The sequence below is a fragment of the Passer montanus genome, unplaced genomic scaffold (assembly GCF_014805655.1).
Source record: "Passer montanus isolate IOZ18808 unplaced genomic scaffold, ASM1480565v1 scaffold8, whole genome shotgun sequence".
Lineage (NCBI taxonomy): Eukaryota > Metazoa > Chordata > Aves > Passeriformes > Passeridae > Passer > Passer montanus.
The window spans coordinates 7,851,563-7,875,572 of NW_024373256.1; the positions used below are offsets into that span (position 1 = coordinate 7,851,563).

The 24,010-nt window shown below is 38.7% G+C and overlaps 1 protein-coding gene across 9 annotated transcripts in view; it reads right to left on the reverse strand.

The window, feature by feature from the left end:
- Positions 1-24,010, reverse strand: part of LOC120512871 (VPS35 endosomal protein-sorting factor-like) — a 64,450-nt gene that overhangs the window by 25,357 nt on the left and 15,083 nt on the right. For 5 of the 9 annotated variants that reach the window (XM_039731637.1, XM_039731635.1, XM_039731639.1 and 2 more), the window contains 19 exons: positions 17,331-17,430; positions 16,324-16,491; positions 15,723-15,845; positions 15,342-15,366; positions 14,261-14,337; positions 13,544-13,672; positions 10,323-10,407; positions 9,298-9,357; positions 8,478-8,574; positions 8,026-8,073; positions 6,789-6,882; positions 6,216-6,293; positions 5,746-5,868; positions 5,032-5,078; positions 2,732-2,843; positions 2,407-2,523; positions 2,013-2,066; positions 1,528-1,608; positions 621-683 (listed from right to left, as the gene is read on the reverse strand). In XM_039731637.1, the coding sequence (XP_039587571.1) occupies positions 621-683; positions 1,528-1,608; positions 2,013-2,066; positions 2,407-2,523; positions 2,732-2,843; positions 5,032-5,078; positions 5,746-5,868; positions 6,216-6,293; positions 6,789-6,882; positions 8,026-8,073; positions 8,478-8,574; positions 9,298-9,357; positions 10,323-10,407; positions 13,544-13,672; positions 14,261-14,337; positions 15,342-15,366; positions 15,723-15,845; positions 16,324-16,491; positions 17,331-17,430 (1,681 nt within the window). Of the gene's footprint in view, positions 1-620; positions 684-1,527; positions 1,609-2,012; positions 2,067-2,406; positions 2,524-2,731; positions 2,844-5,031; positions 5,079-5,745; positions 5,869-6,215; positions 6,294-6,788; positions 6,883-8,025; positions 8,074-8,477; positions 8,575-9,297; positions 9,358-10,322; positions 10,408-13,543; positions 13,673-14,260; positions 14,338-15,341; positions 15,367-15,722; positions 15,846-16,323; positions 16,492-17,330; positions 17,431-18,835; positions 18,860-20,073; positions 20,166-20,203; positions 22,589-24,010 lie in introns of those variants that run through there. The other 4 variants (XM_039731641.1, XM_039731640.1, XM_039731642.1 and 1 more) reach the window with 3 other exon arrangements.

Sequence of the window (24,010 nt, forward strand, 5' to 3'; positions counted from 1 at the left end):
AGGTCGTTTAACATACTAAAATACTTCATGTCTGCATCATCTCAAGAATATAGCTGAGAGTAAGTTTTTCAGAATTATCCAAGCAATTTGTGATCAAGGCTGGACCCCAAATCCACAGCATCAGTCTTGAGTTTCACTCTTTAAAAGAGTACACTCTTCTGGACTGTGACACACACTTGCTGCCTTTGTTTCTATTTTTCTACCTCATACCGAGTCTCTGACCTCCCCGAGTTCCACTTTGCTCCAATGCCAAGTGAAAATGCAATGAGAGGGCATGATAAGTATGTATCATAACACAGAAACAGCTACCAGCAATTACATTAACACACACACAAATAAATGGTATTTCATCTTCCATTCACTGTCACTTATGCCACAGTAACAAACAAACTTAGAGAATTTATCAGCCTAATGAAAAAAGTATAGAAAACTGGAAATGGAATAATAAGTACTTAAGTAGTAAGCAACAGAAAATATTTCTGCACTTAGCTACTTGACAAAAAGTCCTTGCATTCTGTGAACTTGTAAACAATCTAAATATCCCAGACAAGGCAAATTCTCTTGCAGAAAAACTGCCAAACAGTTCTTCTTAAAAATTTATTAAAGAGAATATCACTTACCACTGAAAAAAGCAGAGCAAAGTCATAAATATAGGTAATAACTTTCTGAATAATTGACTGCAGCTAAAGGGGAGAAAAAGGAAAAAATTTAAAAAGGGGAAAATTATTGTAATATGAATTAAGACTATCCACACCAGAGATTATTCTTCCTTAGTTATTCATAGAAGACTCTTTTGAAAGATGTTTCAAGCATTCACCAACGTAATTTCCTTCCCCAAAGTGGGACAAACTACATCTATGCTGTTCCTCCACACTTTTCCTACACACCCTTCAGAGCCCATATTGAACAGAGGCTGACCAGCCTGCCCAGGCTTTATTTGCTCTTCACTTCCATAGTTAAGGACATTTTTTTAGAGTCTCCATGTCCTCCAGCTCTCTGCACTAAAAATCTCAGCCAAATAAATAAAGAAAGAAAACTCAAACCAGTTTGTTAAACCCTCTTTTGTAGGCACTTTTTCTACCCTCCAAGTAACCACAAAAACCTTCTCAACTAATCCATATCTCATTTGGCATTCAGCCTCAAGAACTGGACACAATAATTCACTGAAGCCTTAACAATGCCAAGTAGAGATGGATTATTTTATGGTTTACTTCTGTTTAAACAGCCTATCATGATTGCTAATTTCTTTCAGCAAACACCACTGCTGATGTAGGAGTTAACTCTTGCTACTTCTAAATACATAAATCATTCAAGTTTAGCATTTCTCAGAATTAAAAGACTGATGTGCATGGAAAGAAAGGAGGAATAAATCACAGCATTACAGTGTTCCAAGAGGCTTCCCAATTTGAAACTAGTGTTTAAAAATAATTATTTTGTTATAAAAGTTATCAGGAATGTTTAAGAATTGATTCCACCTAAGAAAATGTACATGAGATTTTTACAGGTTTGTCAAAATAAACTCTTTACCTGTGGGTAAGCATCTTCAAATGCCCGATCAGGAGTCATGTGTTTGATAACATCAGCCAGAACTGTATTGACCTCTCGCTTCTGTGCACCAAAAAACAAGGTTACAAAATGAAATTGGCACATAAATCAAGTCACCAAACACCAGCTGAGTAGCATAATTTATTTCCATTTGCCAAAGCATCAGCTTTTTACAGAGCTCTAGTTAAGCCAGGAACTTTAACCATAGCTCCAGTAAATCCTTACTTAAACTGACCCATCTGCCATTAAAACAAAAGGATAAGAAATGTTCAGTGCTGTGGGGTAGTAAAGCTTCAAAGCTGCATCTTTTGTCCCCATTCACCTTTCATGAAAGGAAATACATTTTTTCATTCCCACACATTTATAGTGAATAGTCAAAGCCTTTCCATCTTTAATACCAGACTGCTAGCACAACCACTTAGTCTGTATCAGAAAAATTCAAAGGAAACAAAGTAATTTTCACCTACCGTAAAATGTCTGCAGGTATACTCCACCCACACTTCAGCACAGTTGATATAATCCTAGAAATACATGTGTCTCATGACTACCAACATTTGCAGGAGACTGTGACAAATACACTTGCAAAAATGACACTTGAAAGAATTAACTTCTGAGGTATGATTCATGCAGACCTAAAGATCTAGAACTCAAAAGCTGCATTTGGGTAATAATGTTATGTAAAATTAAGTTATGCTTCAGCAGAGATAAGAGAATGGGATGATCCAAAGATATTACAGCCATTACTTATTTTTTTGCAACTGTGTGTATTTAGAAAAGGTAAACAATGTCACAACTGAACAATTGGCTACAACTTTGCTCTAACACAGAGTCAGTAGTGAAACAGAATGGACAGTAACTCACCTGTGGGTTCTTCAGCTTTGTTATAACCTTCCAGGCTTCGTTTAATATTTGAAGGCGATCATTTTCAGGAGGATCAGCCAATGCCAAGTTTAATCCCAGGGAGCGAAAGAGGAGATGCTGACAGTTAATGAGAAATTTTTAATTAAAAGCAGACAATGCACATCCATCCAAGACTGGTCTGGCAGGTACAGTGTGCAGAAAGATTCTCAGATCAAACCATTTGAATAATTTTATTCAAGTGACACACAAGTTATGCAGGCAACTAAGAGCATAAAGACCTCAGTCAAAGGAAAGGAATTGGTACAAATTAGATAGAAAATGTTACCTTTGGGAATCCAGACTCATCACACTCTTTAATCATGCCAATGAAGTCCATTGATCTCGCAGCAATAAACTCTGCTCTGAACGCCGACATGACTGAATTCAGCAGCAAAGCACTGCAATGAACAACACAGATCAATGCAGCTCAACAGCAGCTCAAACTTAATAGTACCTGCATTTACATCAATCTGAACTTCCTAGACCAACAACTGGGCAGCATCTATCATAAATTTAAAAAAAGAAAGATAATAAGAAAAAAAGAACCTCACACAAATAGAGCTTGCTTTGATGAGGATTAATGATGCATAAGCAAAACAAGAAAACATTAAGCCATCAGATAAGGAAAAGTAACCCAGCCTGTAAAATACTTCTTCCACACAGGTGAAGCCATCATTTAGAAATATCAAGCAAACCAGGAGTAGCTGACATTTAGAAACTTAATCTCTGTTTAACCACAGTTCAGAAGAATACTTATGGAGGGCAAACCCCTATTGACATTTTTCTTAATTATATATGCATTATATAAGCCACATTTCTAGCAGCTGCACTATCAAGCAAACCAGGAGTAGCTGACATTTAGAAACTTACTCTCTGTTTAACTACAGTTCAGAAGAATACTTATGGAGGGCAAACCCCTATTGACATTTTTCTTAATTAATTATATATGCATTATATAACCCACATTTCTAGCAGCTGCACTGTTAGGATTAAAAGAAATCCAAAGTCATGGTCATTTGAAAACTGGCAATGGCATATTTAGACATTTCTGATTAACCACTCACACAGGTATTTGTGTTACTATCAAGCCAAAGCCACAATGGAAGAGTGAACTCACTGCATCACTGTAACATCAGTTTCCTCAGCCATCAGTTAGCTCAAGAAGCTGCCTCATAAAACACTGTGCCCTTCACTAGTCTGAAACAGACAGTTTGAATACAGGGCAGTTTGCCTTGAGGGAAATTCTGTGAAGTGCTTAAAATAACCCAGCAGCTTCTGTGTTTCTGCCTGAGCCTTAGTGGTCCCATCCCAATTTGACTGAAATTTGCATTTTTTTCATTAGACAAGCACTTCCAGATCATTAGGTCTGTGCTTTGCAATACAGAGAGAAGACTGTCCCTTTTCCCTTAGATGGCTGCAAAGTAGCTCTCGGAACATATTGAGATTATTTCAAGATTTATATACTGATGCCTCTTGCTTTGTAGTATCTTGCCAGTCATGAGAAGACACAAATACACAGAACTCCACTTTGAAAGAAGACTACTGTTTTAAAATGGATTACTCAACTTCCCAATAAAAAAGACATGTCCCAAAAACATATCTTTCAAAAAGAAACCTAATTATACTCAACACTTCATCCTTCCTTCAAACAGGAAACAGGAACAAAGAGGAGGAGCCCATTCAGTGAAAAATGTTGAAAGTTGATTTGAAAATAAGTTCCACAAATCAATACCTCTCCAAAACAATTTGTACATCAGAGAACGTGAATTATTTTTGTCTATTCTATACCCTCTGATACAATATCACTTTCACAGCACATTTTTTAAATCATGCTTTCCCTGCACTCCTTAGCTCAGTCACAGAATGCTGGCATTCCTCAGCTAAGTGATAAACATGTTTTAGTTCCTCAGCTGCTGCAGAACTGGACTGTGCAAAGCACATTAAAAAAATAGCTAAAAACTTTCAGAGAACTCAGCCCAGCTACCCAATAAAATGCACAGAGAGGAGCCCATCAGCAGGCCATACTGCCTTCACAAAACCCAGTCAGTACATCCACCTTTCAGACCAGACCATCTTCCTCAACACGATTACCCTGGACAAAGACTTCTAGGAGACATTTGCGATACTCATTTTAATGCTGAAAAAAGCAAATCCCTAAGTATTACCACCTTACAAAGGTTGCCAGCAGCTTTACAACTTCCCTTGCTGAATGCATGCATGGCCTGACTGTAGCCAGTGGAAGACAGGGGGAAAAAAGGGGAGGAAAACCCAGAAAAGAAGAAGCAAAACCAGGCATCAGAGACATGGCTAAGGGAGAACACATTAGATGTCCTAGACTTTGGCTTAGGAACCAGAATGCAGCAACCAAGTTAAGCTAATTAACTTTAGCTTGACAAGTAATCTACCATATTTTAGAATTCATATCTCAAAAACAGATGTTCATAATCATGATTTAGTAAGCTACTGGGAGAATGAAAGCTGCACTGTGCATCCAAACTGCTTCCAAAAGAGGAAGAGAGAACATCATTGCAGGGACTCAGGGGTACTCATTACAGACTCCTGTCTTCTACACTCTGCAACACTTACTTGTTCCCCAACTTTTTGCATCTCTCCATCATCTCAGTAAGCAGAACCTGGAACAATTATTTATTAAAATTAGTGAATTGAGACTTTGCAAATATATTCAGCTTTATTTACTGTACTGAAATATACTAAAAGCTTTTTAATCACCTTTCCAATACATTCCCATAGTCCTGTTTTACCCTGTATTTACAGCACAAGAAAACAATGGTGTAGCTAAACATAAAACACATCTTCTGGAACAGGCATTTCAATCAAAACCACCATTTTATGGAAGTCAAATCTGCAATCCTTTATCCATGCCATTACTCCAGGTAATCACTACTTGCCAGCCAGGTCAGCTATCTCTGGCAGGAGAGGTGAAAACTCTGCCAGACTGACAGAGATTAAAACAGCCTGTTCACTACGTTAAGCTACAGTTTAGTCAAATCATTTGTGTACCTGTATGACAGAAGAAAAGGATGAATTCAGCAAATAAAGATTAAAGGACAGCAAGAAACAAACAGGAATACTGCCTATGTACTTGAAGTGGTCACACTTGAGCTTTGTGGAAACAAACATTCTTCCTGTACAGAAGAGAGCATCAGACAGTCCTATGTAGGCTCTTTTTACTTGCCTTCACACTCATGTAAAAATTGACTGAGGGGTTGTTTTTTAGTAACTCTTTTAAATTAACTCTTCACCACAACTTCAGCATTGAGCATTACCAGGTTCACTTACATCTGGAGCATGGTATGCAATGCACTGTAAAATCCAGTCTATAGCAGGAGAATATAGGGTCAAATACAGAGGGATCTCCACACATTGCACCACCAGCTGGTTCTGAACTGTATCCCCATGGATCTGTTGAAATAAGAGACAAAAATAAGTTGCTGTGAAAAGGTATATAATGGGAGATATGATAAACTGGTTAAAGTTTGTATATGAATGCAAATTAGACATGCAAGCTGGGGGAAAAAATATCAAGCTCCTAACATATATTATTCAAGTCTGGAAACATGCTGAATAGAGCAGTTTCATACCAGAATATATATAAAATTTCCCATACTATATCTGGATATAGGAACACCCCTAAATCTAGATTTGAGAACTTGCAAGATCTTTAATTTTAAAGTATGTAGCTTGTAGCATGTAGTTTGACTAAGGAGTGCATTTATCTGATTTTGCAAATAAAACACTTATTTCCTTACTTGTTTAAATGTGAGGAGAAAGTCAAAAAAGTTTTTATTCAGGCTTTCTTTGAGTTGTGGTGCCACTTCCATCCCAACCTGTATTAAAAGAAAAAGATTATATTGGCATCTATCAATTCTCCTTCAGAGATAAAAATGCATTTGCTGAAGGAATACACCCAAGTCACACACATCAAATCAACAAACAGCATTGAATCACATGCTTTTGACTGATTATTTCCTTGCTTACTATCACAGTCATGTCCACTAACAACCACCCTGAGGCAGTTACAGCTGTTCTTAAACTCGATCCCAACATCAGCTCCAAGCATCTGTAAGCACTGAGGAAATCAGTGTCTACTCCAGTGCACTGCAGCAGCCTACAGCAGCACAGAAAATTATTCTTACTTATTACAAACACTTAAAGAGAGATTCCCCATTTGTAAAACAGAAGAGAAATCTTTTTTTGTTGTTGTTTGTTGAAAGAGATAGGCTGCTGACTGCTTGAGATAAAAGTGGTGGTTCCTTGAAGCAGTGGCAGCACAGCTGCAGTAAATCTTTGGTACAGATCAGAGGAGGTAAATGACAGCCTACCCTGCAAAGGTATGCTCTGGCATAGACTGCAACCAGTGGATCTCCAATTCCTCTAATCATAGCTGTTAACCGTGGGAGACATTCCGAAATGCCCCTGTTTTCATCAGAAATGAAAATGAGCTTCACCAGTCAATAACAGAATTCTATCCCCTACAGAGAACTTCAGTAGCTGCCTTGTAGACTAACAATTGAGCATGAGTTACAGAAATATCTAACAAAGAAAAAGGATACTAGCACAAAAACTTATTTCATAAGTAAAATTTCTGTGTACAGTAATACATATGCTATATTCAAACTGCAGTATTTGCTATTCACAAGACAAATAAAACTAAAGAACTCCTCCTCCAGCTTCAAGAACAGGAGAGCTATGGAAAAGCTGTAACTCGGTGCAAGGAAAGCAGATGCTTAAAGCAGAACTGGCAGAACTCCTTCCATGTCTCATTTGCCCACAGGTCCTTTTTGACAGAGCCTGGATATGAGGCCCACTAATTCCAGTAAAAGAACTGCTTTTTAGGGATAATAAAGTTGTCACTATAGTACCAATTTGGCTTCCAACATCATTTAAAAATATAACTGAAGAAGGACAATTACAAGGGAAGGAACATTTTCTGCTGAGCAGCTGGCACTGCTTGGCAAAACATTAAACTTATACCAAAGTTTTCAACAGACAGTGGTTCATTGCTCCTAAATTATTTCTCCTGTTCTGTCTCTCCCAGTATGATATCAATAGTTTCCTTTCAGTTTTCTATCCTGTCTTTTCCCCACACTCCTCATGTCAACAACCTTCCTTCCCCTCCATCCCCAGAAGTCACTGCTTCAATTTGCATTCAACAGACAGTGGTTCATTGCTCCTAAATTATTTCTCCTGTTCTGTCTCTCCCAGTATGATATCAATAGTTTCCTTTCAATTTTCTATCCTGTCTTTTCTCCACACTCCTCATGTCCTTCCCCTTCATCCCCAGAAGTCACTGCTTCAATTTGCTCTGGGATTTGGGACACTGATGTCACATTTGTACATGTGTTTGAGAGCACTGCTGTATTTCAAAGTATATCACAGTCCACCTTTAATTTTTTCATGGCATTCCCATTAAAAATTCCAAAACCTCTCTTTACTGCTTCTTCTCAGTTCTACTAAGACCCTATCCACCATTAATCACAGACCTCTTGTGCTTAATTCTTTTAATTAGTTCCTAAGTTTGCCCATTCACTTCCTTCCCACACTGAACATTATTCTTACGTTTTGGACAGGAACTTATTGCACTTGAGTATTGCTGCTTCCACGTAACTACATTGAAGCCAAGTTAAGGAACAAAACTAAGATTCACACCACTGAAAAACCATAAGCAAACACACACCAAATGGATATTGACCAAACTATTTTAAGGCCTTCTGTAATTAATGTCACTACACTTTGCTGATTTTTACAATTTATCTACAGGATTTTGTTTCAAAATTTTTCATACATCATCTCTGTCACTGCCAAACTGCTCAGAACCAATAATTAGGCATCCAGTTTACTATGAAACATGACTCAAAAGTACATTCAAAACATACAGCCTGAAACAAACAAAACAAAGCCAGTATAAACATCAGATCCTGTGGGTTTTATTGAAACAAACACATTCACTTTTGGGAAAATCTACAAAAAACCTGCAGACACACTGTGAGGTTCTCATTTGACAAGGATACAATCTGGGAATGAGTTCTCTTATTGAAGCAATCTTGAAAAACCAGTTTAAGCAAGTTTCTTTAGCTGTATCGTTAACACTCTCTGGAGAAAAGTTATCTGGGAAAAAAAAAACCAACCCAGAAATAGTTACATTCTTTCTGGAAACCAGTTACTTTTCATGTTAGGTTTAAACTGTATTCTCTTTCCATTCATCAAGAAATTAGGTGCACAACAACAAACTAGGCAATACATTTGCTTCTCAGCTGTCTTGAAGAGCAGTCAGACCTGAGAACATAACAAGAAAAGGTAACAATCTTGTAGTAAATAACATTTCAGAACCTGAATTCAGGCACTTGGAGCTCATCTCCGAGCTGCTACTGACAAATCCAACTTCTGTCTCTGCTCTTCCAAAATCAGAAATTGTAAAAAAAAGAAAATACAGAGAATCTGTAACAAACACATGTATACAAATCTGTAATGACTAGAGAGCATACAAAAGAGATTTAAGCACCCAAGTAGTTGATTTTAAAAGGCTAAAATAAATTTTAAATAATACTATTGCAAGTAGGAAATACTGAATATGGACAGAAACTTTGTTTCTGTACCCTGAACACTGAACACATCCTCTTACAAACTCCTTCTGAATGTACTTTTGCACGAATACTGTGAACAGTGGAAGCTGCAAGCGATGGATTTTACTCTGTTAAAAACTAAGAGCTACTAGAGTCAAATCAGAACCTTTTCTATAGGAGATAGAGTAGCAATGGTCCTCTATTTAACCTTCCTCAAGGTTGGACATGATTTTTTTCTGAAGCACAGTGGAAACAAACACAAAGTTACCTGGCAGAGAGACTCTGTTATCCACACACATTGACAGAATTCTTTCATACACCAGTTTGCCTGGTTAAAAAAAAAAAAAAAAAGAATAATACAAAACCCAAAACAAATTAACAAACTGTAAAACACAAAATGCTGGTCAAAGGTTCCCTTCACAACATACAATGAAATCAGATGGAAAAAGCTTCCCAGAACACTGACATTTTGCTGCCCTCTAGTGAGGCTGAAATGTTCAGTGTGATTTAGCCCTTCTCACTACAAAAACAATCTCTGGCTCCCTGAAGTGCAGAGGTAACACACAGGTCAGATTCCTCCCAGGCCAGGAAAGGACAGCTGCTGTCCCGACTTTGCTGAGTGTGGACATTGTGTTATCTCTAGCAGCCCTCAGCAAGGAGGAAGGAGCACAAAGAGGAAGCACGACCTGAAAGAACAATTGGATCTCTGTCGTAGCATATCCTGCTGGCACCAAAATACACTCCAACTTTCAAAACCACTGTAAATATTTTTCATAACATGGCAGAAAAATTAGAGAACAACATGAAGTGGATGACAAGTTCACTTACAAATTAAAAAATATATTTAAAAAAATCAATAACTACATTCTGATCATTTCACAGTCCCTATTCAGCCAAAGAAAACTTTGACTTCTATTCTTCAAAATACAAAAATAATGAAATATTGAGACAAAAGGGTGTTAAAATCCAAAATATTTTTATAATGACAGCATGTTTTTAATTTCAAAATGCAGAGATCATGACTTTTCCTAACATTTTGTTCTAGATATTCACTAATACATAAAACACAGAAGCACAAAATGAAATATTTTTCTCTTAAGGACTTTGCTCTTAGGAGACTTTTTAGTTATATACCATGTTTACCACCAGGGTCCAAATGTTTATGCTGGAAATATTCCATGTTACAACTAAAAGTCATTTCGGGCTTTTTTTGATAACTTTGATACTTTGTAACATTACAAAAAATAATCTTATTAACATTTGTGTAGTAAGACTGGCACAGTAGCTACTTACCAAAAGTATCAAGGATATCTGTAATTAAAACAAATTTGCTTGGATAAAACTGGATTACTGTTGTGTCTGAAAGCAGCTTAGAACACTAGAAGGAGAAAAAAAACAAAGAAACATTTTTAGAGGCCAACACAAGTCTGTGTTTTTACTCCAGAAAAGCTGGAATGGATGAATATCCACAGGTGGAAAGGACCAACATGAACTATGAAGCCAAAGGCACAAGGACAACAAACATAACAGACCATGGTGCTTGTTGTAATTTTCAGGTTACTTTTAATTTCCAGAGCTACACAGACCTGGTTTTCCTTTTACAGGGTAATCTACAATGCAGAGTTTCAGCTGACCATGAAGATCTGTGCTTTTGTTCAGACAAGACAAATTCTTGATAAAGCATTAAAAAGCACTTCTCTAAAATCACTTTTTTTAAGGACACTGCTCACTTTTTTACCATCTCTCTAAGCATCCATATCAAACAAAAATGTAATATAGATTACATTAAGAAACAATTTCAGAAGTGTAGCTAATGAGCTTTGTAGTTAGAGCTTTCCAATGCATTTCTGCAGCTCACATAACTAGTTCAAACATTCTGGAGGCAGACTGAGCCACAGTCAGCTCCAGGGAGGACTCTAATCAATCACCACCCACTGGGACACAACCTGATCATGGCATCTGGACTGCAGTGATGGCTGGAACCAAGTCACATTTAAAAATGTATTACCCACTTAGTTCTACTCTCTTTGGGTGTTCAGGCCAGGAAGGACCATATCCATTGATTGTATGAATCTAAAATACACACTCAGCAATGAAGACATTTCTAACATACTTAATTAAGCTATACTTTCTTGTCCTAGATTAAACTGGAGTCAAAAACTTCGGCAGGTTACTCACAAAAAAAAAAAAAAAAAGACCACACCAAAAAACTCAACAAAAAAACAGCCTCTACCAAAAGAAAACAGGTGAATGACTGACTGGGGAGAGAAATCCACTTCTTCCTTGCTTAAGCCAAATGTGCTCTCTGGCCCTGAGTCTTCTCTGGTCTCTGAGACTGACAATATTTTCTATGAGCTCCATCCTTTCTCTCTCCTTTATTAGGAGACAGTTCTTCAATCTCAGTGGAATAAATAAAGTTTAAATTTTTGTCACATTTTAAAAATCCAGGAAGGAATCCAATATCTCACAAGACTGCTCTGTTTAAAGAAGGAAATCACAACATTTGAACATGCATAAACAAGGGGCACACTCAGTCTTTCTGCTTTATTCTTCAGGGTAACTTGAAGAGAGCACCAGAAAGACAGGTGACAACATTTACATGCTAGAACCAAAGTAGAATCTTGCCTGCTGTGTGGTCAGTCACCTTCAAAGCAAGGTAACTCAGTAGCTGTTTAGGACCCACACACAGCACAAACACTTGAGTACCACTTTTCTTAGAGCTCACACACATAATCACATTAGTTCAGCTTACTCTAAGCAGCTTAGCATACTCCATCTTGACAAGAAAAGTATCTTGCAAAAAGCCACTTGAGGAATCACAGAATCATAGAATTGCTTAGGTTGGAAAAGACCTTCAAGAATGTCGAGTCCAGCCTTTAAACCATGACTGCCAAGATCATCAATAGAAAATATCCCCAAGTGCCACACCTACACATCCTTTAAATGCCTCCAAGGAGGGTGATGCCACCACTGCCCTGGGCAGACTGGTCCAGTGATTGAGAACCCTTTTGGTGAAGAAATTTCCTAACCAGAAGCCAAACTCCTACTGCACACTAACCAGTCTGGAATAATAATGACAGACTATGTGCATAACCACAGCCTGATGCCAAGAGAACTGCTCAGCTCTCTCAGAGGATACAGCACTCTGCAGGAAGAAGCTCAACCAGTAAAGTTCAGTGAGGGTTCTACTCTATCCTGCTTTATTTTATCCTTCATGAAAATTTTAAATTCATTAATTACACAAGTACCTATTTCATTCTTAGGCAGTCTTTCAATTAGTGATGAGCATCTGCAGCATTAAGTGCTAAGTGAACAACACTTTAGCAGAGATAAACACATTCAGCTTTGGTACCACTTTCCTAAAAGGAAGCATTGGATCCCCCATCAGAAACTGTATTATTTCAAAAATTTTTGTGAACCAGTTGCAAAAGAACGTATGGAAGTATCAATGATCATCACTGCATTATCACACACACACATATATATATATTATATATTTCACACAAAGCACTCTAACTACAATACATCCCTGCTGCTTTTCTTCTCATCCAAAGACCATAGTCACACTTCACAATCCTATATATGGATTTTTTTTAAATAGCAATAACAGTGCTGATTTCATAGTATTACAATAGTACATTAGTCACCCTAGGTCACATATAATTGTTTGATCTCACTTCATTAATGTTTCATTTCCTTTTTTGTCTTTACCACAATTTAAGATGAAATTACTTCAAGCAGTTTTCACAAGAGTATCCAGAATGACAAAAAAAATCCTGACTTTATATAACCCCACTGGATGACTATGAGCATTACATCAGTTTTACAGCTTTTAAGGATGTCATTATCTCATCTGTCCTCTGCTGCACTCTGCCTCTGGCCTTTTTTAAAGGCCAAGCCAAACAAAAGAGCATTTAACTGTCCTATTTCCCCATGCCCTCCTCAAAGCACATCGCCCCAAATGACCCAAAGGAAGACCATGGACAAGTTCTCAACAAATAAACAAAAACAAACCCCATACACACAATTTTAAAAATCTGGAGCTGTTTTTGGTAGCTTGCTAAGGTCCTAAATCCCTTTATTTAATCACCCTAATACATTTGGATGGGTAAAATGCTGATGTTCAAAAAGCCATTCTGCTATTATTTGTAGGGAGCAAGGGGCTGAAGCAGAAGAGGACAGGAAAGGAAATTACATGTCCTATAAAGAGCTGATAATCACTACATGCTATTTGTTCTAACTACCCTTAAGCAGGTAAAATTTCCACATCTGTCATTTGGTGACTCACTGAGAATTCCAACCCACATAACCTAGTCAAAACCAATATGTAACAACAAAGCTGAAAATCCAACTACTGTCAGAAGTCATAAAACTCTGGAAGAAATCTGTCTCAGAGAAGAACAAAAGAAAGTAATAGAAAAACAGTAGAAAGCCTTCTTTTCCCAAGAAGGAAACTGGACAAGTTGTAGCACCAAACTCACTGGTTCTGCATAAAACAAAACCATAAAACTGACCTGGATGACTATTTTCAGAGCTTTTACTTTCTGATCAGATGACCATGCATCCTTTAAAGACTGGTTCAGCTCTTCAATTCTGTTCATGTAATCCTGCTGAGTCAAATTCAACAGCTCTTTCTGTGATCCCTGGCAAGAAAACAAAAACCTTCTTAAGAAGAGCAGGAGGGAAGGAAGGAAAGTGCTGTTATTATAGACTCAAATCACCATGTTGTGGAGGAGAATCCTACAAAATTTATTACAATTTCCCTTCAGGTCTTAGGAAAGTAGGTTATAAAACATCTCACCATTGCACAGTAAAATACTGCAGCTTGAGAAATAACTTCCATACTCAGTATCTCTAGCAAGCTCATAATTGTAATTTAAATTAAACTCAGGTAGACATTTGCAGCTTTGGCAACAGGGGCAACCAGAATTATCAGATGTTAAGACTAAGGGGCTCCATAAAGTTTTACAGCAGTAAGAAGGTAAATAAACAGCAACAGATCAGGTAAATTTTCAAATCACAGTTTCTAGTGATACAAAAACATGACTCTGCCCAAATCCTGTAACAATAAGCATTAATTACTGGACAATTCCCACAGAAAGTACATATTTATCTAAATACTGCACTTGCAGAATCAGGACCTTTTTAAAAGGTTTCACACAAGATTTTTATTTCACAAATTTCTTTCACTGTTATAATGATGCTGTAATTTCATCAGAAAACTTTCTCACCTCTTCCAGATCATCCAATTCCTCTAACCTCGTCCTCACTTTTTCAGAAACTGCTGAACCAGTAGTTGTGGCTTTTCCTGCAAAGAATCACAGATTTAAGTTTCTTTAACATTTAAACACTGGGACTTCTAAAGAGAAACAAACCAGAAGGAGCCTGACATGGACCAGTCAGCTTCTGTGACAGAAGACAGGTGGTTTGATTCCTTCAGTGACTATTCCTGAACACACACATCTAAACACATCTACAGTGCATCCACTTTGAACAGGGGCAATGAGTAAGCAGAATTGAATATGAGTGGATTTTTCTGCAATTTTTACCAGTAAGAAAAGAATCACCACATAGAACCATAGGATAATTAAGGATAGAAAAGCTCTATGGAGGTCTGTGTCCAACTCTCCTCCTCAAAGCAGGTCCAGTTCTGAAGTTCTAACAGTTGCACAGGGTTATATCCAGTCAATTTAACAATATCTAAGGATATAGAGGTCACGCTCTGCCTGAACATCCAATTTCAGTGTTTGACCATTCTCATTGCAAAAAAGTGCTTTCTGTTTTTGCAGATGCTGAAATGCTGCATGTTTATTCATACAGAAAAATCCTGATTTACTATGCTATGATTACCTAGCCCAGATTCTCTTTGCTAGAAAACATGATAAAATATTTAACATTTGGTTCTTTTTTAAACACCCAGCATACAGCTGAAATCACTTCACTTTCATGTAAAGAGAATAACTGAACAAGTTCCCAAAGGACTTGTTTGCTTTCCTTCCAGCTAGCAGAAGAGTTGATAAACATGATCCTCAAAACACCATTGCTCAGTTTAAATGAAAGAAAGTTTTAAGCTACAGTGGAAGGCTGTGCAGTGAAATAATCACAAATTATCAGCCCATAGGAATAAAAGACAAGGTGGTCAGGTGGCTTATTTTCAATAACTATTTTAAACAAACATCCAGACTTCTTATCCACAAAAAAGCAAGAACCATGGAGGCAAAATGGAAAATACATTTCAACTATTCTTGACCACAAACTTGTCTCTGCACCCTGCCTCAAGCAACCTCTGTCACTGGTAAAGAAAGTGCTCACCTTTTTCAGATCCCATGTACAGATTCTGTGAGGAAGCAGAAAAAGCAGACTGTTAGAAAACATGGACTCACTAGCATTCCAAGAATGCACAGGGTAATTACACTGCTAATCAACCCTCTAATCATTTAGAAGTAGATGCAAGACTAGAAGTTATTTGCATTGTTACAAAAAGACAAAGGGATGGCTTCTAAATGTCAGAAGACTTGGATTCAGTTCTAAAATAATCTTTGCAAGTGAGAGCTTGTGATTCAGTCTTCTACAACATTAAAACTGAAATTTAGAAGACCAGTATTTACCCATGAAAGAATTATAAAATAGCAATATCCAAAATCCATTAAAGGTCTAGTACACATCAAAACAACTGTGGCAGCCACCACTTACAATAGATAGCTTCTCTGTTGTTGTGTATCTAGCAAGGATTTCACCACGTTTGCTTGACCATGGCTCAAAGTCACTTCCCACTGCTGAGCTCTCATCCTTATCCCGTTTCCTTCGTGCACCATCCTGTTACAAGAGTACAAGTGCAAAAGTTAAATACAGATCTGAAAAAAGAAGAGAAGGCTGTCAACATAAAGGTCAACAATGTTTCAAGTGCTAGCTGATCCTTTCAAAAGTTACAATATCAAACAAAATTCTATATTTAAATAAATATGTCAACATAAACCAGATAAAGTAGGTAAATAAAAAAGTAGGTATATTTCCTATATTAACCTCTTCACTGGTGAGACAATACATTTTATCCAGGGTTGGCTTTATGGTTTTGTTTTGGTTTTGGCTTTCCTTTACTTAGCTGCCCTGGCAGCCCTCAGAGTTACCGATGTCAACATAAACCAGATAAAAGTAGGTAAATAAAAAAGTAGGTATATTTCCTATATTAACCTCTTCACTGGTGAGACAATACATTTTATCCAGGGTTGGCTTTATGGTTTTGTTTTGGTTTTGGCTTTCTTTTACTTAGCTGCCCTAGCAGCCTCAGAGTTACCATGGGAGGAGCAGTAGTCACAGGATCTGCAGCTGCTGCAAACAAGGACAAGGGGTCAGTGCCATCCAACACACTGCTCAGCGGGTCCATCACTGAACTGGAGGAAGAGGAGGAGGTAGAGGAAGTACTTCCCTTCCTGTTCATCTTCTTCGTCTTGGATTCAGTAACCTAAAGAAAAATTCAGAACTATTAAACAAAAGGGCTTTCTCTTCCCTCACTTTTCTCTAATTCTTTTTCTTTCCCCCTTTTCCCTGAATGTGGGGGCACTCTTCAGTAGAATTTCCACTGCTATTTTTTTTTTCCTTCCAATTCTAGGTCTACAAAGTTGTAAGAACAACCACTCTGAATATCTTTCTAGTACCCATCCTCTATTTTATTAGGTTTGTCCCTGTCCTAACTCTTTCTTGCTATTTAATTTCCCCTGCCAGTTTCATCTTTACTTTTCCTGTACAACACTCAAGCCTGGAACATAAAATCCATACCTCAGGCCAGCATCTTCTCTCCCTACTGACCTTCCTGAGCAGAAGCTGCTGCCCATTTATCATTCATTAGTGGATAACTCATCTCTTTGAAGCTGATTTTTTTCCGTACATCTTTAAAAGCCTCTTACACATCAAAGAAATTATAAATGTTTTAAAGTACACAGCTGACTGGAAGCTAACCCAAAACCAAACCTTACATCAAGCAATTATGCAGGCCATTTGTAATGCAACAATTGGATTTTAAATTTATCCATTACTCAGCATTTAATGCAACCAAGAAAACCTACAAGCTGGAGGTGCTGTATTTGTCAAGAGATGTTTCTGACACATAACAGCACCAGCAAACTTCTGTGAAGGGCAAACAGAATAAACCTGGATGCCTCTAAAACAGGCCACTAACACAGAAAGCAACTTCACAAGGATCACTAGCCTCAAAGCCTTTTAATATTAATGGAACAGATGCAAAAAGAGGAACACAATCAGTCTGAATTCAGATTCATTTTCCAAAAGCACAAACAAACTCACTGTAATAGGTTTCAGTGGATGGTAATCACCAAAATCCAAGGGTACAGATTCCAGCTTGCACACTTCAGATTCTGACACATAGTTCCTTGATCTTGCATGCCTTGAAAAGAGTGAAGGGAAAGTATATATACATATAAATAACCACATACCAAGAGAGAAGCATATCTTATATGCTATCAGATGCTTATTTACAAAAAACAAAAAACATATGGAAAAATAAACAAACATAGGGATCCAAATTTCTCTCTACTGAGATAACATAAAACTAAAACTGGAGAAATTTTACTTTCTGCCATTTCAGTTGCACTCTTTTTTAGTCTTTGAAATACACAGAGCTGCTAATTTCTTATATCTATACAGATGCTTATTTACAAAAAACAAAAAACATATGGAAAAATAAACAAACATAGGGATCCAAATTTCTCTCTACTGAGATAACATAAAACTAAAACTGGAGAAATTTTACTTTCAGCCATTTAGTTGTAGTCTTTTTTAGTCTTTGAAATATACAGAGCTGCTATTTTCTGTTTCATTCAAAATCCTGAGAATGTTTACAGCACACCCTACTGCCTCAGCTGAATAAGGAAAATCAGGGGATACACAAAAAATTCTTTAATCACACAACTAACAAAATCAAACAGCACTTCCCCTACATAACACACACCTTTCCCACTAGAATTAATCTAAACTTCCAAATAATTCCATTCCTACTCAAAGACATAACTATGATTTTCAGCAGTGCTAAGCAGCTCTTCTACAGATATCAGATTAGAATTACAAATTTGACAATTTATGGTTGTGCCACTCTGAGGAGAAACTTTTGACATCTAATGATATAGAGCAGAGCAAGAGAAAGAGTCCAGTAAAAACCACATGCTTCTTCGTTTTCTTGATCTCCAGATCCTTTTCGTTTTGCTAATGTCCCATTGTTCACTGACTCTTGCTCATTTGCATCATGGGTTAATCAGCATCTGGGTGGAAAATCTTCCAAACTCTTTCTGGCTACACAATTATAACATTTCTTTAACTGCTGAGAGCTCTCTCAGCATCCCCAGGCTGAAATCAGCTGCATTCCAATTAGTGTGAGCACACTGGGCAAGTGCACATGGTACTAACACACATGTGGGAGTGAACAAGAGCTGCAAACCCTGCAAATAAGTCTTTAAAAAGTACATTTTTTATAATGTGGCTACTCAAGTGATAAAACAGCTTGTAACAGAGCTAATACTGAAGACAAGATCAAGTTTGCTCTGGCATTATGTTGTGCTTACTTTCCAGGGAAAGGAGATTAAGCATTCCTTTCTTGGTCACAGCAGGGCAGCCAACTTTTGAGAGGAAATAAAAATAAGACTCTGGCCAAGCTGGGGTTTCATCCTCTGTGCACCCTGCAGGATTACACCCCTGCTTCAGCTGCTCTTTTAACAGCAGGTTTCAACCTTTCCCACACAAGAGCACCACTGCAATTGCCACCACTCTGCCCCTTCAACACCTGCCAGCCCACAAACCTTTTTCTCTCCTCCTGGTAAAACACCTTTTTCCCTGGGACTGCTTTCAGGCACACAGCCCCCTCCCAGAGCCAGTGCTTATCCTAAAGCAGGTGCTTCAAAAAGCTCACAGGGAGCACAAAGGAATCAGGCACATAAAACTGAAGAGAATCCCTTTACAACACTAGACATATATTGGTAATACAATGAAGCACATCCCAAACCAACTGTACCTATCACTATCTGAGTATCAGACATAAAAACAAAACAATTTCTCTAGATATTTATGCATTGCTATTATAAAATTGCATTGTAGCCCTGTACTTTAAATTACTTTATATACTTTTTACTACTTTTAACAAATTTGTTGAAATCTTAAAAATTTGCTTAATTTTATATTAATACAACTATCCAGCACCAACAGGTGCTATTTTTTTCCTCACGCAAATCTGCAAAACAGCTTTTTAGTATTAATACTGCTTAAAAGTAGCCATGGTTCTGCTAAGCCCCACAGCATGAAAATATCTTCTGTATTAGATAACAGCATGATGGAAACATCTTACTCTGGTAAAGGTCTGGTTATTTCCCCATGGCCACTACCAGTGTTACTAGACCTATTTATTAGGCTGTTACCTCATTGCTGTACTATGTAAAAATCAATTTTTCAGGGTCTCTGCTGCTCTGCTTTGTTCTGCTCTATTTTGCTAGTGGTTTTGTCTGTAACAGAAAGAGTGCCTCTTTTATCCTTCCTCTACCAAAGGCTAGACTAATTCCCTGTCGTGCGCAGTGCAGCTCCCACAGATGTACAATTCTGTAAACGCGCGTTGCTAGAGGCTGACTGTGTGTGTGTAGCCCTGTCTGCAGAGCCTGCGGCGGACAGCAGCGGCTAAACGCGCTGGGATGGGCGCACACAGCAGAGCCCCGGCTCGGGCAGCGGGCCCGCACCGACCCGCCCGGAGCTGCGGCTCCGTCCCTCAGCAGGGCTGCGCCCGCCCGGCTCCGTCCCTCAGCAGGGCTGCGCCCGCCCGGCTCCGTCCCTCAGCAGGGCTGCGCCCGCCCGGCTCCGTGCAGCGCCAGGCTGCCGTGAACGCGATCCGTGCGCTCGGCTGCCTCAGGCCCCCCGGCAGCGGAGCCGCGGCACGCAGCGCCCGCCGGTTCCCCCCGGCCGAACCGCCCCGAGCCCCGCGGGCGGACAGGCCCGCGCCCAGCCCCGCGCCCGCCCCGCCCGGGCACAGGCGGCTCCGGCCCCGCCGCCTCACCAGGGGAACGCGGCCATCTTGCGCCCGCTCACATGACAGCGCGCGCCGCCGCAGCTTCCGGCCCGAGCCCCGCCCCGGCCGAGCGCGGGAAGCGCCTGAGGGCGGGTGAAGGAACAGCACGGAAAGGGCGTTTAATGTTCAAAATTCAGAGTTTATTGTGCAGAATGCGCTAAGTAAAAAGCGAGACTGGTGAAAATGAAACAAAGTACAAAAATAAATAGACTTCTGTAATGGTATCACAATTCCACACAAAATAAAAAGATAAATATGTATAAATACAAAACAGCAAGAAGTACAAAACCAAATTCTGGCACTTGCCAAGAGAAAGGCCTCATGAAAGTCAAAAAAAAAAAAAAGCAAAAAAGACCCTTGTGCTATAATGCTTTATTACACACTGGAAACATGCTTGAAGAACAAGAGGTTTAGATGTGAAACCCTAAGAGAAGGGAAACATTCATTTCTACTAACACACTAAACCTATCTGTGCATCAACATATTGCCTATGCTAATGATAAATACAGCACATAAAACATCCATTAAAAGCATCAATCTTTAGTGCTGCCATATCAACAGCACCTTCTGTCATCTGTGACACAGGTCACCCTTGTCACTGTAAATTCCTCCCCTGTTGAGATGTTTTCCACTCCTAAGGAGAGCTGGGAATTAAAACACAGCTTTGTTGCCCACCGGCTGAGCAGGAAACTTGCCTCGGGCATTTTCCATACTACAGCTGTGATTTTAAAGCACCAGAGCATTTGTATGAAGGAGGCAGCTCTTCCACCGGTGTAAACTCTTCTGTTTACAGCATCAGGGGAGCCCCCGGCCCCAGGCTCTCAAACAAACGAGCAGTGTCATTCTCCAAGGTGCTGGGGCAGTGTTTCTGCCATTTTCCAAGCATGCAGTTTGGTAACTTAGTGGCTGGTATAACACAGCTGTTCTGAACAGCATCGTGAGTGCAGATGAAAGCCACAGGCTGGTGCCAATCCACTCATCACTGCCCATGAAATAACTGTCCTCATCCCATTATTAATGTTCCTCTTTCATGCTATTTCCACAGTGAAATTCTCAGTTGGTCTTTCTTCTCTTACATTCATGTCAACACATGTCAACACATTTGCTAGTGGTTTTGTCTGTAACAGAAAGAGTGCCTCTTTTATCCTTCCTCTACCAAACGCTAGACTAATTCCCTGTCATGCGCAGTGCAAACCTTCCAAAGTTTAGTTACAAACCTTCCAAAGTTTAGTGTGTTGTATTGTATTGACACTGGGAAAGTAACAAAATATAACCTAATTTACATTCTGGCAGTCAGTTCTCTACTGCAAAGATTATACAGCTGAGCTTTTCTCTCTAGAACTTTCTTAATATCATGTCTCAAGTTCATTAAAAGAAGGTGGAGAATGATGCTGCCCTCAAGTTGATGGATAATATCCATCAGTTGGAAGACAAAGGTAGAATATGACCATTTAATGTTAGATATTCAAAAATGTGAAAGTGTTGGGATTGGTAGGGATTCCCCACCTGCAGAAATCATGACTTCAGTACAAAGGGCCTGTTAGATCACACAGCAGAAGATAAATGCTCAGAAAAACTGCCACTGTCATCAATTAAATGTAACATATCTGAATTACTATTACAGACTAAAATAACTATTTAAGTCTGCAATGGTAATACAGTTAAAATTGTACCTTCTGAAGCTTTTGTAAAACATACACATCTCCATGTTGGACAGATGTTTCCATAAGAAAATGCAGTAGACAGCAGGGCAATAAAAACCCGAGGCTCTTTCAGTACAGTGGTTTCATCTGCCACACATAAATGCTCATTTTTGGTTTGGTCAGTGAAAGTTTGTTCATCAGCCCAACAGTGAATTTGGACCACATCTGCCCAGCTCAGCAGAAATGCAAAACATTTGGTACAAGGCCTTTAGTACTGAAATTGAGCTAATCTCATTCCTACAGAAAGTACATTCAGAACAGCTGCTGACAAATTCACTGACTTGAAAGCTTTTGTTTAAATTAACTTTGGGGTTTTTTTCACATTTAGCTGCTTCAACTTTATGGAATGAAAATAAATATATACCCATGACTTACTTATGGTGGCACTCACACACAGAAATTGCAATTTAAGTAATGCAAAAAGCACATGTCAGACACTAGAATTAGAAAGTGTGAAAAAGTCACAAATTACCTTCATATTGCCCCGTGCTAGTCATTAATAAACAAGATTATGAATCTTTTATATATTAATACTAGTCTGTACACAAGTTCTAACATGCAATTTTCCCACAAGCATTAGAGCTTCAAAGCAGCTTCAAGATGATTGTATTATGTCATCTGAAAATGACAAAGTAGGTTTAAGATGTCTAAATATACATCTATGTAAAGAAGATGCAATATTAAAAATCAGTGCTGACAAAGCCATCATTAAAACACGGCCATTTTATCCCAGTGAATGTTGTCTTCTTAAATTATCACAACATTTGGCTTCCTTCTTTGGGTTCTTCCTGCATATGCTCCTAAAAATGAGTAAAAATGTTACCATATTACAATTCATAGTAATGGGTTTTGAAACAGGATTATCCAACAAAAATAGCTGAAAAAAATCAGGACAATTTTTTTTAAAGCTGTATTATGTATTCAGTGAATACTTTTTAAATGAGAGTTTTCATAATGGTACACCTCAAAACCCTTCTGAAAACTACCTATAGGTTTAAAAGTAATGACATTCTATAGTACTGCCTTACTTGATAACTATTCTATCTTCTTTTCTGCTATTCTAAAACAACTACAACCACAATTTACAATTTTTTTAAAGAACTATTGCATAACCAAGGTAGATTAAATGGCTGATTAAGTTAAACTATGCCATATATTACTTAAAAAACAATTTAAAATATTACACAAGTTGAATACTTAACATAACTCTTTCCTTTTGTCAGATTAATTAAAACAAGAGACAGCTGTAGGATCCCATATGTCAATAAGACAACGAGAATTAGAGGTACAGTATGAAAATCATCAGGCAGAGCCCTTATAAAAGGAAGGATGCTTAAGTAAAAAATAATAAATAAACAAACAAATCAGTCTCTCCAGAAGGAGCAAGTATACACATACATATATTTAAAAATCCATATTATACTATGCAGAGCACAAGTATCTTCCAGTAATGAGGGTTCAGCACTGCAGGCTGCTAAGGAGTAGCACAACTCAGCATTTTTCAGGTCCAAGCAGTTATCAAGAAAGTGCAGCAGTGTGAGCAAACATTTACACAAAGCAGTGAAAACCATATCACAGGGTGCAGAGCAGTGGGAATGGAAGACAGCCATGGAAGAGAAATGGGCACCAGGCAGTAAATGAAGGTGACAAAGGAAGTGCCAGTCCTTTTTGGGCTCTTTGGTGACTCTGGTCAGAGCTGCAGTGGTTACTTACAGGTGTCCCAGGCTATGATCAGCACAGGCCAAAGCAGCTTTGGAATGCCCAGAGCCTCCCACCTCAACAGGCTCCCAGGACACAAAAGGCAGAAATCCTCACTGGCCCTGCCCTCCCCAGGGCTCTGCTCTTCAGATCACCTGGGATCTTCCAGGACAGACAACCAGGCTGACAGACACAGCCCTCTTTTAGTGATTAACACTACCCCTTGACTCACCTCAAGTGTCCTCCAAGTTACATAAAAATGTCACACAAGTAACAGGATATGACAGTAATAGCATACAAGTGTGAAAAAATCCCACAGCAATCTAGACTAAGGAATTGCAAAAGGCAAATCTGAATAAGAACAGTGCCAGTTCTGAAAACAATGATCACCCATCCTTTTCCACTGGCAAGGGGCAACCACATGAGGCCTCTCTCCTGGGACAAAGGACAGACCTGCTGCTCACACCCAGCAGGTCTGAGGCTTCCTGAAGGGCTGGCCTGAAAGTCAACACTCTGCACAGCCC